A 16,385-nucleotide genomic window follows, 5' to 3' on the forward strand; every position below is an offset into this window, starting at 1 on the left:
CTTTTAACATACTTTATAAAACACACACGATGATAATAATAATAATAATAATAATAAATAATAACTGACCATTTATTTCTTTACAAAAAGGTACTTTATTAGGCAGAAGCCAAAAACATATCAGACAGAAACATTGCAACACAAAAACAACGCACCGTAGAACATTAGTGTCTTTGCAGAGGCGTCAGCATTCAGTAAAGTGTGCGTACCTGAAGAACATAGTGTAAGGAGCAGCAGTCTTTTTCTTTTCCTTTTGAAATAAAATGTGAATTATTGCGCTTTTATCCTGCAGTCTTGAATCTGAAGATGCTCAAAAACTCCATAAGGAATACAGTCGTTCCACATTCTGGAAAAAAAATCGAGATAAAAATAATAAATGATTAAAGTGAAACAGGATGAGAGAACTGTGGGTGGTGGGTCCTTGAATGATTTTTTGGGAGTGAAGTGAAAGGAAAAAATCATGAAAAGAACAAGAGGATGGGAATGAGAGACATTTTAGTTTGGGAAACGTGTTCAAATCTTAATAAAAATCAATAAATTAAATTTTAAAAAAAGGTGCTTTTCTTTTTTCCATGTTACTTTCAGGCATGAAAGATCTCGAATATTTCGATTTATGTTAAAGGAGAAAAACAAAAAGAAACTCTGAGGGGCTGAGAACAATTTCAAACACATTTACATCATCATATAGTACATTTCATGATGATGGTGATGATGCATATGAAATCTGAAACTCATATTTAAAAATAACCCACAATTTGAAGTTTGTGTGTGTGTGTGTGTGTGTGTGTGTGTGTGTAGGTGACTTACTGAAGAGATTTCACACTTGGCGAGTCCTTTAATGCAGCACTGAGCTTTTTGGCTCCAATGTCTGTGAACTTGTTGTACTTCGCACTGAGGACAGAAAAATAATGTATTATTATTATTATTATTATTATTGTGTTAATTATCATCAGAAGTCTCAAATTACAAGAATACAAGTTCTTAAATCTCAGGAAAAAAAAATTCACAATTTATACACAAGAGTTAAAAAGTTTGGAGTCACAGGAGCACCATAAAAAGAATAAATCTGCAAAAAAAAAATCAGAAAATCAAGAAATAGTAAAAGAATAGGAAAATAAACACTTCTCTTTATTGCTTTTGTGATTCCCGATTGTTTTTTCATTTCCTTGAGTGTCCAAGCTGTCAATCAGCTGGCTGTGGGCGGGCCTTCCTGTTCATGCTGAGTTGTCAGCTCCTGCACACATGAATCGTTCTTTGCGTAGTGTGAATGCGGTCGTGGTTTGAATCGGGAGGGAAGGAGAGGATTCGTTTCTTTTCTGCGGCTCTCTGAGAACAGCGTTCTGTTTCTCCACGTTATTTTTCCATGACTTTAGGCGTTGCATTTATGGTTTGTTTTTGTCCAACCAGCATGATCTGATCGAGTCCTGGAATAAAGGTGAAATTTTTATTCACTGCTCACCAGAGCTGAGAATCGAACCAGCGAACTTCGAGCCAATTTCAAGTCACAGAAAAATAACGTGGGGAAACGGAACACTGTTCTCAGAGAACCGCAGAAAGGAAGCGAATCCTCTCCTTCCCTCCCGATTCAAACCGCAACCGCGTTCACACTGCGCAGAGAACGATTCATGTGTGCAGGAACTGACGACTCAGCATGGACAGGAAGGCCCGCCCACAGCCAGCTGATTGACAGCTTGGACACTCAAGGAAATGAAAAAACAATCAAGAAAAAAAGGCAATAAAGAAAAGCAATTATTTTATTTTGTTATTTATTTTCTTATGTTTATTTCTGCATTTATTTTGTATTCTTTTATTCATTTTATTTTTATTTTTTGCAGATTTATTATTTTCTATGACTCCCCTGTGACTCCATATTACCCATTATTTATTTATTTAGCTGCTGATTTTTAAACCTCTTTGGTCTGAGCTCTGCAGTAATGATCCTCAACTCTGGTTTCAGTTTCAGTTTCAGCTCAGACACACACACACACACACTCAGGACGACACCTAGAGGATGTGTGTGTGTGTGTGTGTGTGTGCATACTTGCCAACCCTCCCAATTTCGACGGGAGGCTCCCGATTTTAGCCTCCGCCTCCCGATCATATTTGTTAAAAACTGGATAATTTCCCTGTCATGAAAATGCCAGGCTGAATCTCGTTGAGGTCTTTTATTAATAACTCAAGCACACACGACGTACATAACACATGCTTCTAACCTAGCATCTTCCTGAACAACTGACTAAATTCCCAGAAGCCTTAGCTTCACGTAATGACGTCACCAATATGCGTATGATAACTGATAAACATTACATTGCATCACATCTTCCCCCTTAGTTAAGTAAATCATTACCACAAAATCAATACCCTGTTTATAACTAAAACCTTCACTGCCAAATTTACTTTCAAATAAACCTGTAATAATGCATAACATGAACGGCTGGTAATTACTTCAAATCTTTGTTACTGTTATTCTTACTTGCTTCATTTAGGTACCATTAAACAAATGAACTCATTAATGAACTGTTTAACTCATTAACTCAAGTATCACTACCTGTTAAACATCCACAACATAAAAATTCAACATTTCAAATCATTTTACATTCTTGTTACATTTCTCTTTTTTTTCACAATATTTTCCTTTTTTTTTTTCTCTTACCACCTTCAGTTCTATTTAGCCACATAGTCCTTGAACCAGATAGGAGGGCTAATAACTCTCGCAGATGATCTTTTGGGGGTGGTAGGTGGTAGGCTTTGGGACACAGTGGGACCGGGAGTGACAGGCCCCACCGAAGGAAGGGAAGGGGAACCCGGGTCACAGGAACTGAGATGGCTCTGGTCACTAGTCTCTGATGCAGTGACCTGTTCTGATGACCCCGGCACTTCCTGGATGTGTCTCCGGTTCCGACGGGTGAGTGTCCCTTGGTCTGTTTGGACATAGTAGGACCTGGGCTCAGGTGCCTGTGCGATGACTTTTGCTGGAGTCTTCCAGCCTTTCTCTCCATCCAACTTGATGTTGACGTGTTGACCCGACTGCAGTACAGGTAAGGGCCGTGCTGAGTGTCGTCTGTTGTAAAAGAAACAGTAGGCACTTTTGGTTTGTTGGTCTTTGCTCTTCACAGCATCGTAGTCAATGGGACTTGGAGCCAGCTGCGCAGGTAGGATGGGAACCGTCGTCCTGATCTGTCGTCCGATGGCGAGTCGTGCTGGACTCAGACCTGTTGCGGTGATTGGAGTAGCCCTGTAGCTCATAAGGGCTAGGTGAGGATCTAGCTGCCGCAGGATGCGCTTTGCTGTGGCAACACTCCGCTCTGCTGCCCCATTGGCTTGTGGATAATGGGGACTGGACGTTGTGTGTTTGAAGTTGTACTGTTCACTGAATGCTTGAAACTCGGCTGAAGTGAACTGGGTACCATTATCTGATACCAGCTCCAGGGGGATGCCCCACCTGATGAACATGCTTTTCAGGCGAGCAATCACTTGCTGACTGGTGGTGGTAGTCAGCTGTGCGATTTCAATGTCACGTGAGTAATAGTCCACAACAATGAGGTACTGTTTACCATCTTGTTCACAGAGGTCAGCGGCAATTCTTTGCCACGGACCACCGGGCAGGGGCGTGGTCATCAGTGGCTCGTGCCTCTGCATAGGCTTGTTCTTCAGGCAAAATCAACATGCTCTCACCATTTCAGTGATGGCACAGCCAATCCCTGGCCACCACACCGACATGCTGGCCCTTCTGCGACACTTAGTGAGCCCCTGATGGCCTTCATGTAGCTGGGACAGTACGTCTGCTTGCATTGAGCGAGGAATGATGAGTCTGTCGTCATACAAGAGAAGTCCTTCTGCTTCTGACAAGTGTGCCCTGGCGGCATGGAACCCGTCTAATGTGTATGGAATGCGTGCTAGCTCACCTGGCCAGCCGGCTCTGGTGTAGCGGATGACAGTCTGGAGATCAGTGTCCTGGCCAGTGGCTGCCCTAATCACGTCCAGTTTGTCACCTGTTATTGGTCTTGTTCTGATCACAGCTTGTACGTAGGCCTTTACCTCGCGCTCCGTGTCAGATGCATCTCTGTCTGGCAGAGGATTGCGTGACAATGTATCTGCCACAACAAGTTGCTTTCCTGGGACGTGCACGGCGTCTGCATTGAATTTCATGAGACGCATCAGCAATCGCTGACATCTTACAGGTGCCTTGTTGAGGCTGTATGAGTTTATGAAAGGGATGAGTGGCTTGTGATCAGTTTGCAAACAGAATTTCTCCATGCCCTGCAGATACCTGGTAAACCGCTCACATGCCCATACGCTGGCGAGACACTCTTTCTCGATCTGGGAATACCGTCGCTCGGCTTCCGTCAACGTTCTGGAACAGAAGGCCACTGGTCAGAGTCCGTTCCCCTGCTCCTGTAACAACGCAGCCCCCAGACCAAAGCTACTGGCATCAGCACTGACTACAGTTGGTCTGGTTGCGTCGTAGTACGCCAGCACTGGCGCGGAGGTCAGCATTTGCTTTACCCTCTTGAACGCTTGCTCCTGTGCCTCTCCCCAAACCCACACCGTGTCCTTTTTAAGCAGGCTGTTGATGGGGTGCATGACAGATGAGAGGTCAGGGAGGAATTTCCCCAAATAGTTGATCATTCTGATGGTCTGCCGTAACTCTGTCATGTTGGTGGGACTCGGTAGCTCTGTTATTGCTCTGACTTTGCTCGCATCCGGCCTGATGCCGTCTTTCCCTATCACGTGGCCAAAGTACTGGATCTCAGATTTTCCAAACTGGCACGGTTGAGCTTTAGTCCAGACGCTCTGATGGTCTCCAGCACCTTTCGAAGATTCTCATCGTGGTCCTTTCTGTCCTTGCCGAAGATCAGAATGTCATCCATGACCACCACGGTGCCTTCATGGTCTCTCAGGAGGGCACTCATTTTCTGCTGGAAAATTTCCAGGGCCGAGGTTATGCCAAACGGCAGCCTCCGGAAACAGAAACGACCCACCGGCGTGATGAACGTCGTCAGCCTCCTGCTACCGGCATCAAGTGGTATTTGCCAAAATCCACTGGATGCGTCGACAGTGGAGAACACAGTAGCGCCTGAGAGCTTTGGTGCGATGTCTTCAAGCGTGGGCAGGATGAATCGCTCACGTTTCACTGCCTTGTTTAGTTTTGTCAAATCAGCACAGATTCTGGGCTTTTTGTTCTTTTTGATCACCGGCACCATGGGGGCGCACCAATCAGTGGCTTCGTGCACCTCTTCTATGATGCCCAAGGACTGCATGCATTTCAGCTCCTCTTCCACTTGAGGCAGGATCGGGAAGGGAATGCGGTAAGGTGTGGCGATGCTATAAGGAGTGGCATTGGGCTGGAGCTCAATTTTCACAGGCTCACATTTCAAAAGTCCAATATCTCCAAAAACATCCTCGAAAGTTTCAATTCCATCCACTCTGTGAATTAACCCCATTTCGGTAGCTATTCTCCTACTCAGCAGGTTGGTGGTGAATGGGCCCCTCATCACATAAATCCAGAATTGGTGAGTCACACCACGTTTCTCAGTCTCTGCTAAGAATTTGCCTTTGCAATCCAGCTTTCCACCAGGACTAGTGAAAACTGCATTTGTTTCATTCAAAACAGGGCGCTGGGGCAGGCTGAGGAATGTCTGCTCTGATATCACTGTAATATATGCGCCTGTGTCAATTCTAAATTGCACAGTGCTCCCTTTAATTTGCAGATCTGTAAGCCACTTGTCTTCGTCGACTTCGGTGTTCTCAGTAACGGCTCCTAAGAACCAAGAGCTGCCCTCATCACTATCGCTGTTAGCTGCTGCCACTGTTCTTACTGCCTTCGTTTTGCACATCACTTCAAAGTGTCCCTTTTTACTGCATTTACGGCACTGTTTGCCGTTTGCCAGACATGCTCCGAACTCATGCACTCTGCCACATCTCGAACATCCATCTTCCTGTTTCAGTTGCCCTCTTTTAGCTTTAGCATTACTTTGTTTTTTCTCTGTCTGTTTGAATTGCTTTGGTTTACACGTGATTGCACTTACTTCACTCTCTGGGGATCTGGCAGTGAGGCTTTGTGCCTTGATGAGCTCTGACTGTTGCACAATGTTGATGGCTTTTTCTAAAGTCAAATCCGGTTCGAGCTGCAGTTTCTGAGACACCTCCATGTCCACTAATCCAATGACAATACGATCCCGTATCTGTTCATCTTTCGTAGCACCGAAATCGCAGTACTCCGCCAGTTCATACAAATGTCTCACAAACGCCTCTACGCTCTCCCCTTGCCATTGCGAGCGCCTGTGGAAGCATGCACGCTCGTGGATGACATTCTGCTTGGGAACAAAGTGTTCGTCAAACTTTTTCATCGTTTCCCCGTAATAATCCTCAACATCCTCAGGAAAAGTGAATGTGCTGAATATGAGCTCTGCTTCCTTACCCATGGCGTAGAGCAGTGTGTTGACTTGGATTTCGCCGTCCTCCTTGTCGAGTTTTGTAGCAACTCGGTAGCGAGAGAAGCGCTGTCTCCATACCGGCCATGTTGACGGTTGGGTGAAGTAAAATGACTCCGGCGCATGAAACTTGGCCATCTCGTTGCATCACACTCCCGGTTTTGGGAAATCCCTCCCACCAAGTTAAAAATACTCCCGATTATGTCCAATCAGAATCATATGAGAAACACTGCTGACGTCAACTGATTTTTAACCAATAGAACGAACAGAATGACAGTCACTTCTGTAATGTAGGATTCACCCAGGCTGTCCGACATTTTTTTACAAGCAGTCATTCATCATGGTCACTAAACCCAATACCACACAGCAAAAATCTCATCTCATTATCTCTAGCCGCTTTATCCTTCTACAGGGTCGCAGGCAAGCTGGAGCCTATCCCAGCTGACTATGGGTGAAAGGCGGGGTTCACCCTGGACAAGTCGCCAGGTCATCACAGGGCTGACACATAGACACAGACAACCATTCACACTCACGGTACGGTCAATTTAGAGTCACCAGTTAACCTAACCTGCATGTCTTTGGACTGTGGGGGAAACCAGAGCACCCGGAGGAAACCCACACGGACAACATGCAAACTCCGCACAGAAAGGCCCTTGGAGGCCCCGGGGCTCGAACCCAGGACCTTCTTGCTGTGAGGCGACAGCGCTAACCACTACACCACCGTGCCGCCCCATGGCAAAAATCTGAATGCAAATACCAGGTTGCATGGGAGAATGAATTTCCATGGATAAGCAAATGTTCGACCAGCCAGACCAACGCATTTTGCAAGGTAAGACTACAAAGCGTACAATACAATATTCAGGCAGGAGATTTTTCAGCTAAAAATCTGATTTAAAACTTCCCATTCATTGTTATTATATTAAAATTCAAGACAAGAGTATTATTTCAGATTTTTCACTCTGTGCTCTCTCATGCCTGGTACATGAATCCCATAACCTATAGTAACTGATAGAACAATAATATCAACAATTCAAAAACTCTTTAACCGTATAAATTTCAAATGGTTTGCAATTAATTGGGATCCACTGTTTTTATCATTTCAACCGCGCATCAGACCCTCGTCCAATTGAAAAGGTCATTCATGCACTTTTCTCCCCCAGGAGAATTTTGAAAAGTTGTCAAGTATATGTGTGTCCCCTGCCTTTCATGTCTTTCTTTCTTTCTTTCTTTCTTTCTTTCTTTCTTTCTTTCTTTCTTTCTTTCTTTCTAACTTGACACACTGATGATGAAATGTGAGTTTAATGATTAATTCCCAAGCTGAGAAATTTAATACATTCTCTAACTATTTTTAGTCCCAAAGCAACAGACCTTCAATGATCAAAGATATTGGAAAAATTATGACCAGAAAAATGGCAGAAAAAAAATCAATGGCATCAAAATTCCAAGTTCAGACACTCAAGGTAGGCTTGAAAAACAAAATAAAATAAAACTAGAAAAGCACTTGGAGAGCGCAGACCTCCGCCAAGAATCCTTTAAAAAATTCCGGGATCCAGACGGTGATCCGGATCACCACCAAAATTTAATGGATTGTTACTTGTGCCCAGTCACACCTCTGGAAAAAATTTCAGAGCAATCCGTTCATAACTTTTTCCGTAATGGTGCGAACAGACAAACCAACAAACAAACAAACCAACGCTACCGAAAACATAACCTCCTTGGCGGAGGTAATAAAATCAATAGAATAAAAAGCCTTTCTTTAAAAAAAATAAAAAAAATCACACCAACGAGTGTCGGCCTGTGCCTTCTTCAGGGTTAAGTGGTCGAGCACCTGGACTTAAATTTTTCTGGTCATAATTCTTCCACAATCGTTGATTATTCTTCCCTTCCTTGTGCAGCAGTGGTTTGAGGGACAACAGTTCCATCTTTACTTCTCTTTTCAACCTGAAATGATCATGAAGGTCAGTGAAGGTTCTCTCCATGTAACCCTCATCAGGTCAGGGGTGGGTTTCCCAAAAGCATCGTAGCACAAAGATCATCGTTAAATGGCAGAGCGAGCATCACAATGAACACTCTCCTAATTAAGATGCTCTTAGCGTTAAGAGGCTTTTGGGAAACCGACCACCAGATCAGTGGAAGCCCTGAACATGGATGTGTGCTGACTTCAGTGTGTTCGAAGAGAAAGCTCCAGTTCTGTGTCAGGCTGAAACCTGAGCCATGTGTTAAAAAAGTGCACCTCACAGTGAGCTTTACTGAGGAATGGGACTTACTCCAGGTGGAGCAGAGACGTCATGAGCGGTAAAACCGACGCCAAGCTCTCAGCTCCGCTGTCCCCGATCACGTTTCCATACAGGCTGAAGGAGGTGAGAGTGAAAATATTACTGCTTCCTTCCGAAACACACACACTGATAGTGCACCTGTGTGCAGCTCTCATCATTCAAATGAATAAAGTGGGCGTGGCAGGTGGTACCTGAGGCTCTGCAGTGAGGACACAGAGGTCAGGGCTTTGGACAGTTTCCGCACTCCACCATCTCCGATGCAGTTCTGAGAAAGACTGGAATGTTGGAGGAAGGAGTTTAACGTTACATACGCTGTGACACTTCCACTGAGAGATTTTATAAATAATCAGTAAATTGAGGAACGTGTGCGAGACTGACTTCAGCAGCTTCAGAGATGACAGCGAGCTCAGCACACCAGCCAAATGTTCAGCTTCCATGTCCCCCAGTTTATTATTCTCCAGACTAGAAGAGAAAAACACAGCAAAGGGTTAATGAGAGGCACAGCGAGGCATGAACACGGCCGACTGTACGACACTCCGCCAACGTCAACATCAGGTTTACAATTTTTTACAGGAAAAAAAAAACAGAAAAACTCTCTCAAGGGAAACATTTAGCAGAGCTTCTCATCTCTTCATTAGATTCTTTACATTTTCTTTCTTTCTCCCTTCCATCCTTCCTTCCTTCATTTTTTGTTTGTTTCTTTCTGAACATCTTCCTTCATCTATTTCCTTCCATTCTAAATGTCTTCTTTCTTTATTTATACATTTCTTTTTCCTTGTTTTGTCTTTCTAAATATCTTCCTTCATCTCCTTCCTTCCATTGTTTTTCTTTTGAAATGTCCTCTTTCTAAATTCCTTTGTTTTTTTCTTTCGAAGTATCTTTCTACAGTGTTGCTTGAAAGTTTGTGAACCCTTTAGAATTTTCTATATTTCTGCATAAATATGACCTAAAACATCATCAGATTTTCACACAAGTCCGAAAAGTAGATAAAGAGAACCCAGTTAAACAAATGAGACAAAAATATTATACTTGGTCATTTATTTATTAAGGAAAATAATCCAATATTACATATCTGTGAGTGGCAAAAGTATGTGAACCTTTGCTTTCAGTATCTGGTGTGAGCCCCTTGTGCAGCAATAACTGCAACTAAACGTTTGCGGTAACTGTTGATCAGTCCTGCACACCGGCTTGGAGGAATTTTAGCCCGTTCCTCCATACAGAACAGCTTCAACTCTGGGATGTTGGTGGGTTTCCTCACATGAACTGCTCGCTTCAGGTCCTTCCACAACATTTCCATTGGATTAAGGTCAGGACTTTGACTTGGCCATTCCAAAACATTAACTTTATTCTTCTTTAACCATTCTTTGGTAGAACGACTTGTGTGCTTAGGGTCATTGTCTTGCTGCATGACCCACCTTCTCTTGAGATTTAGTTCACAGACAGGTGTCCTGACATTTTCCTTTAGAATTCGCTGGTATCATTCAGAATTCATTGTTCCATCAATGATGGCAAGCCGTCCTGGCTCAGATGCAGCAAAACAGGCCCAAACCATGATACTACCACCATCATGTTTCACAGATGGGATAAGGTTCTTATGCTGGAATGCAGTGTTTTCCTTTCTCCAAACATAATGCTTCTTATTTAAACCAAAAAGTTCTATTTTGGTCTCTTCCATCCACAAAACATTTTTCCAATAGCCTTCTGGCTTGTCCACGTGATCATTAGCAAACTGCAGACGAGCAGCAATGTTCTTTCTGGAGAGCAGTGGCTTTCTCCTTGCAACCCTGCCATGCACACCATTGTTGTTCAGTGTTCTCCTGATGGTGGACTCATGAACATGAGCCAATGTGAGAGAGGCCTTCAGTTGCTTAGAAGTTACCCTGGGGTCCTTTGTGACCTCGCCAACTGTTACACGCCTTGCTCTTGGAGTGATCTTTGTTGGTCGACCACTCCTGGGGAGGGTAACAATGGTCTTGAATTTCCTCCATTTGTACACAATCTGTCTGACTGTGGATTGGTGGAGTCCAAACTCTTTAGAGATGGTTTTGTAACCTTTTCCAGCCTGATGAGCATCAACAACGCTTTTTCTGAGGTCCTCAGAAATCTCCTTTGTTCATGCCATGATACACTTCCACAAACATGTTGTGAAGGTCAGACTTTGATAGATCCCTGTTCTTTAAATAAAACAGGGTGCCCACTCACACCTGATTGTCATCCCATTAATTGAAAACACCTGACTCTAATTTCACCTTCAAATTAACTGCTAATACTACAGGTTCACATACTTTTGCTACTCACAGATATGTAATATTGGATCATTTTCCTCAATAAATAAATGACCAAGTATAATATTTTTGTCTCATTTGTTTAACCGGGTTCTCTTTATCTACTGTTAGGACTTGTGTGAAAACCTGATATTGTTTTAGGTCATATTTATACAGAAATATAGAATTCTAAAGGGTTCACAAACTTTCAAGCACCACTGTATCTATCTTTCTTTCTGTCTCTTTCCAAACATCTTTGTTTCTTTTTTACTATCTTCCCATTTCTTTCTTTCTTTCTTTCTTTCTTTCTTTCTTTCTTTCTTTCTTTCTTTCTTTCTTTCTTTCTTTCTTTCTTTTCCTTCCTTCCTTGTTCTTTGTTCTCTGGCCTTCTTTCTCCAGGATATAAAATCAGGGTAGAACCTGCTTTCTGAGATTTTTAATTCTTACAGTGTTTTCACTCTGACCTCTGGTAAAAAGAAAAGGTCCCACAGGTGAGTGTTGAGAAGAAGAGAGCTTACTCCAGGTGATGAAGAGACTGAAGAGCAGGTAAGATCTCCATCAGCCGGAGAAAAACCTTAGGGCCGTTCTGCTGGCCGAGCCTTTAGTACATAAAGAGAACACATCACACGGATCAGTGTACACATACACACACAAACACACACACACCACAGTGTTCCCACACACACACACCACAGTGTTCCCATGGACTCATCAATCCTCAACATTCCCCTGTTCACTCCTTACTCCCTGTTACTGTTCCACTGCCTCAGAGCTTCTGTTATCAATTTACAGAAATATTTATACAAAAGAAAAGAACAAAGCCATTTACATGTCCAGCAGGTGTGTGTACGCAAACAGACACCTATTTATTTTAATGTCGAATAACGTGATATGATCAAAGTGTCAATCCTAATAGACGATAAAAGACATCCTAAGAGATTTCACATCAATCCTGAAGAATCTCAAAGATGGAAAAGTCGGATGGAGGATTCAGGAAGAGTCCGACTCAAAACTCTCATCACACACTTTCACATCATCGTGTCAATGTCAAATGAAGTTCTCAACTCATTATCTCTAGCCGCTTTATCCTGTTCTACAGGGTCACAGGCGAGCTGGAGCCTATCCCAGCTGACTACGGGCAAAAGGCGGGGTACACCCTGGACAAGTCGCCAGGTCATCACAGGGCTGACACATAGACAACCATTCACACCTATGGTCAATTTAGAGTCGCCAGTTAACCTAACCTGCATGTCTTTGGACTGTGGGGGAAACCGGAGCACCCCCACGTGGACAACATGCAAACTCTGCACAGAAAGGCCCTCGCCGGCCACAGGGCTCGAACCCGGCCCTTCTTGCTGTGAGGCGACAGCACTAACCACTACACCACCATGCTGCCTGTCAAATGAAGTTAAATTTGAATAATACAAGTTTTTACGAGTAAAAATCTAAATGAATTTAAACAATTATTATTCTGACATTTTATTGTGGCCGCATCAGTAAAGAGATTGAATAACAAGCTGACTGCAGTAATTCCTCACGGGTCACATGACATGATGCGAGTTGTTTGTATGTGACAGTTTACTGGCCAGTGACAGTGTTAGCAAATACTCCACAATGCATATATCGTGGCGAAAATCATCATCTTTACAACTGCTTAGAATCGTTTTAAAGTGATGCATTCTGTACATTGTTGGTGAAAGAAAATCACAAGATGAGGACGAAGAACTTCCAAGCACAAATCAAGACAGGAAAAGTGGGAAATGTTCTGCAAGCACAGCGAGGAGGATTTCAAATGTTCATGTGTGTGCACAGGCAGTGTGTATCTGGAGCAGGTTTGTTAAAACAAGGCCGAGAAGCAAAACATGAAAACCTGAGCACATAAACCAAAAGAAACATTTGAAGGAAATGCGTTTTCATGATGCAAGTTAAGACTGCTGTAAATTCAGGAGGTACTTGTGCTGCCTTCAAGCGCAGTCAGAAATCTCATAATTGGCGAACACATATGAACGCTATCACAATGTCATCAATTTGCATTTTTCTACAGTTGCATTTTTCTGAGTTGGGGCGTTGGGGTACGTTCATCAGTCTGAAAGGAAAATAGGTTGACTTTATGGCCACACTTTAGCCAACTGGTGATTTCATTGTCTAAGTAAACATCAGATTCTACATCATAAGTTTTGGGGGCCTTTTTTAAAAAAGAATAAATATTCTTTACATTTCCAATCATCTGAAGAGATGGCGGAGGTTAATGGAGGATCTGCTGCCAAGTCTAATCCGAAACACAACAATCTTGTCCAAGATGGCAGACAAATATGATTTGAACAGGTTTTGGTTTGTAGAATGAAGTAAATTTTGTAGGTGTAGGACTCACTCGTACTCCAGCTTGTGAAGATGCCTCACCGCTGGGATGCCGTCCTCCAGAGCCGGCTCAGCCTCGCTGAAAACACAACAATGACAGTCACTACAACAGGCGACACAAATGTTTTATTCTCTGCTCACTGGATAATTGAGCATCGTGTGCCATTACTGTAAACGCAAATCTCAAGCAAAGAGCACAAAACCCATTTACTCCAATGGAAGATCAGAGGAAGTTGATGAATCAATCAATCAAATGTTTCGTGAGAAGTGTCAGTCAACAGGGTTTGTAACAGTAGCCTGGGACTAATTTTTCAAAGGGAAGAACTTGTAGTAAGGATGGTATATAGATATCACAGAATCTTCAAGAAAGTGGAAAGTAAGCAGAACTACATTTTACGTTTTTGAAGTTGGTTAAAAGTGGATGAGAGCTGCTTTGGTAAGACAGAGTATTCCTTTAAACAGTCCATCACTGTTCTTAGTGAGACTATCTACACATCTACGCAACACTCATCATTAAAGTGTTGTTGATGTCTCACCATAAGGGCAGCTTCTTCTCATTGTGGATTTGGACAAGAATGACCAGGTTCTCCACATGAGACACCCGAGACACCTTCAGTGGGTTTATAGTAAACTTTTCAATGGCAGTTTTCAAACTCAGTTTATCGTTGCTGTGATGCAGGTCCTCCCACAGGTGAATGGTGTCCATCGTAGGTGCCCTGTTGGGGCGGAAAAGGCAATAAAGAACACTTAAAAACCAAGCTATAGCTTTATGAACATGAATATTTCAAATATTTACAGAATATCTCAAATCATATAGACAGGATTTTGACAACAAGAATTAATATACGAATAAATTTCAGTGTCAAAATTTTATCCATCTTAATACATCTAGACTTGTCAGTATATCTTGCCGACCTTTACTTTAAACGATTTGCCAAATTAAGAATGCTGCTGGTGATTTAAAAAAAAAAATTGCAACTCGAAAATTAATACCTTGGTCATGAGTTAAAATGGGTGGTCTTAGATTGCTTAATATGCTCACTGGCGGTCGATTCACCGCCTTTGGGACCAAAGATGGCCGACAAACAAGTTCTGGAAGTGTCTGAAATTGTGGGAAAAAAATCTCGGAATCTTGTGATTGCTGACGAATCACCAATAGGAGCAATCCTGCATGATTGGACTTCTGCGAGAGAATGTACTGTATGAACTAAAGTACAGGATACGTGAACGTGCACAGAATTTGACCGAGATTTTATTGGCAACATCTTGTTCATCATAATGTGGAACAAACTTCTAATACTCTCAGAATGAAGTGAACTTAAAAACATGGATTTCTCACCGGAATGATGCCACACAGTCCAGCGCGACCAGGTCTTTGAGACCACTGAGTGGAACGCAGGTGTCCCTCAGGTCAATAGAAAAAGTCTGTTTGTGTCCTTTGGTATGGAAGAAAAGATGCCAAACAACATAGACGTCCACTGGAGAGAGCTGAGCTCCACAAAACGACAGATTGTCAGGAAGGTTTTTGACCAGAAGTTTGGCGAGTTTGACATTTCTGGTTTCGTACACACAGTGAAATAGTTCCAGTAACCTGCTGGGAATCAGCTTGTCTGGTTTCAGATTCTCCAGATGAGTTTCCACCGCTTTTCTTTTGGCCTGTAGGTCAGTACTGGTTTGGAAATACCTACAACAGTAGGATGTGTTTTTCTGAAACAGTAATCCCATTATGAACCGTTGTAGCATATCCTGCCATTCTCCTTGAGATTTCCTTTTCCGTTGGTGGAATGTGGTCTGAGCCAGCAGAGTTTTATCATTCAGCTCACTGGAATGTACCAAATGCAGGGCACTTAGAAGGTTCTGCACAAAAAGATTAACAAAATAAGTGACCTGGTTGTTGCCATGTTCTTCGCATTGTGTCTGTGTCATCAGAATCCCAGAGCTGAGTCCATAATCTACCAGCTTTTTGTTTTGATTTTGGTTTAAAAGGGAGTTTTGAGTCTTAAATCCATCCCATGCTACATTACACAACTGTACAATGTTCTGTTTGGATCCCTGAAGGTTATCATTCAGCTCTCGATGCTGGTTGAGCACTATTTGATATAAATCCGTAAGAGTAGATGGCAAAGGATCATCTTTTCTTTTTTGATGCTCTGACAAAAAGCACGTAAGGCGACACAGCAAAGGGTTCGAGCATAAGCTGAAAATGTATTTTTGGTTCTTGATTCTTCTTAGTGCATCAACTTTCTCTGAAACATCCCTGAAATAGTTTGAAACATACATTTCTATGTCCTTTGGAGAAAAGCAACTTAACTCCAAGATACTGTCTACTTTACGCAGCAGCTGATTCAAGACATCTTTGGGTCGGGTGGCGATCAAAAGAGTGCACCCTGACAGAATCTTTTTCTGGAACAAACCAGAAAATAGCTGCCTGATACTGTAGTTGCCATCTGTGGCTGAGGTAGCGGGGGATTGAAGAAGACCTTCAAGGTCTTTCATGTCATCGAAACTGTCAAAAACAATGAGAACGTTCTCTGGAAAGGAGAGAACGTGTTTGAAGACAGCCTCAGAATCTTCACACCGAGGAGACATGGATGAGTCAAATAGCAAACTCTTCAAACTGAAGCTAGCCTGAGTCAAATTGAGAACCTTGCAATTCAGCAAAAAGATGAACTGGAACTGCTGAAGGCCACCAGTGGACCAGTCCAAGGCCAAACGCTGGACAAATGTGCTTTTTCCCATGCCAGCTTTCCCAAGGATGGTAATCAGGTGCTTGTTATTAGATCCACAGTTTTGGAAAACATGGCTCCTGTGCATCATGGCTTTCTTTCGCTCTGAGTCACTGAGCACCACAAGTTCCTTCTCTAAACATTTGTTTGCATTCTTTCCAGTCCTGATTATAAGCTTCCTTTGCACCAGTGGTGTGTCTATGTAGTGAGACTCCATGATCATTCCTCCTTGCATCATGCTGCACATTTCTCCTAGGTGTGACTTCAAGTGCTCGATGAAGTCTTGAACATTCTCTGTGCAAGAAATACATTTTAGAGATAATTTAT

General features: G+C 42.8%; 1 protein-coding gene across 2 annotated transcripts in view; it reads right to left on the reverse strand.

The window, feature by feature from the left end:
• Nucleotides 1–71: 71 nt before the first annotated feature.
• The window catches only part of ciita (class II, major histocompatibility complex, transactivator), a 42,250-nt gene continuing 25,936 nt past the window's right edge, over nt 72–16,385 (reverse strand). For both annotated transcript variants that reach the window (XM_060901089.1, XM_060901090.1), the window contains exons 12-20: nt 14,672–16,352; nt 13,869–14,048; nt 13,346–13,411; nt 11,493–11,573; nt 9,089–9,172; nt 8,902–8,985; nt 8,702–8,785; nt 808–891; nt 72–346 (exon numbers count right to left, since the gene is read on the reverse strand). In XM_060901089.1, coding sequence (XP_060757072.1) covers nt 271–346; nt 808–891; nt 8,702–8,785; nt 8,902–8,985; nt 9,089–9,172; nt 11,493–11,573; nt 13,346–13,411; nt 13,869–14,048; nt 14,672–16,352 — 2,420 coding nt within the window. In that variant the 3' untranslated portion in view covers nt 72–270. The remainder of the gene's footprint in view (nt 347–807; nt 892–8,701; nt 8,786–8,901; nt 8,986–9,088; nt 9,173–11,492; nt 11,574–13,345; nt 13,412–13,868; nt 14,049–14,671; nt 16,353–16,385) is intronic.

The sequence above is a fragment of the Neoarius graeffei genome, chromosome 20 (genome assembly GCF_027579695.1).
Source record: "Neoarius graeffei isolate fNeoGra1 chromosome 20, fNeoGra1.pri, whole genome shotgun sequence".
Taxonomy (NCBI): Eukaryota; Metazoa; Chordata; class Actinopteri; order Siluriformes; family Ariidae; genus Neoarius; species Neoarius graeffei.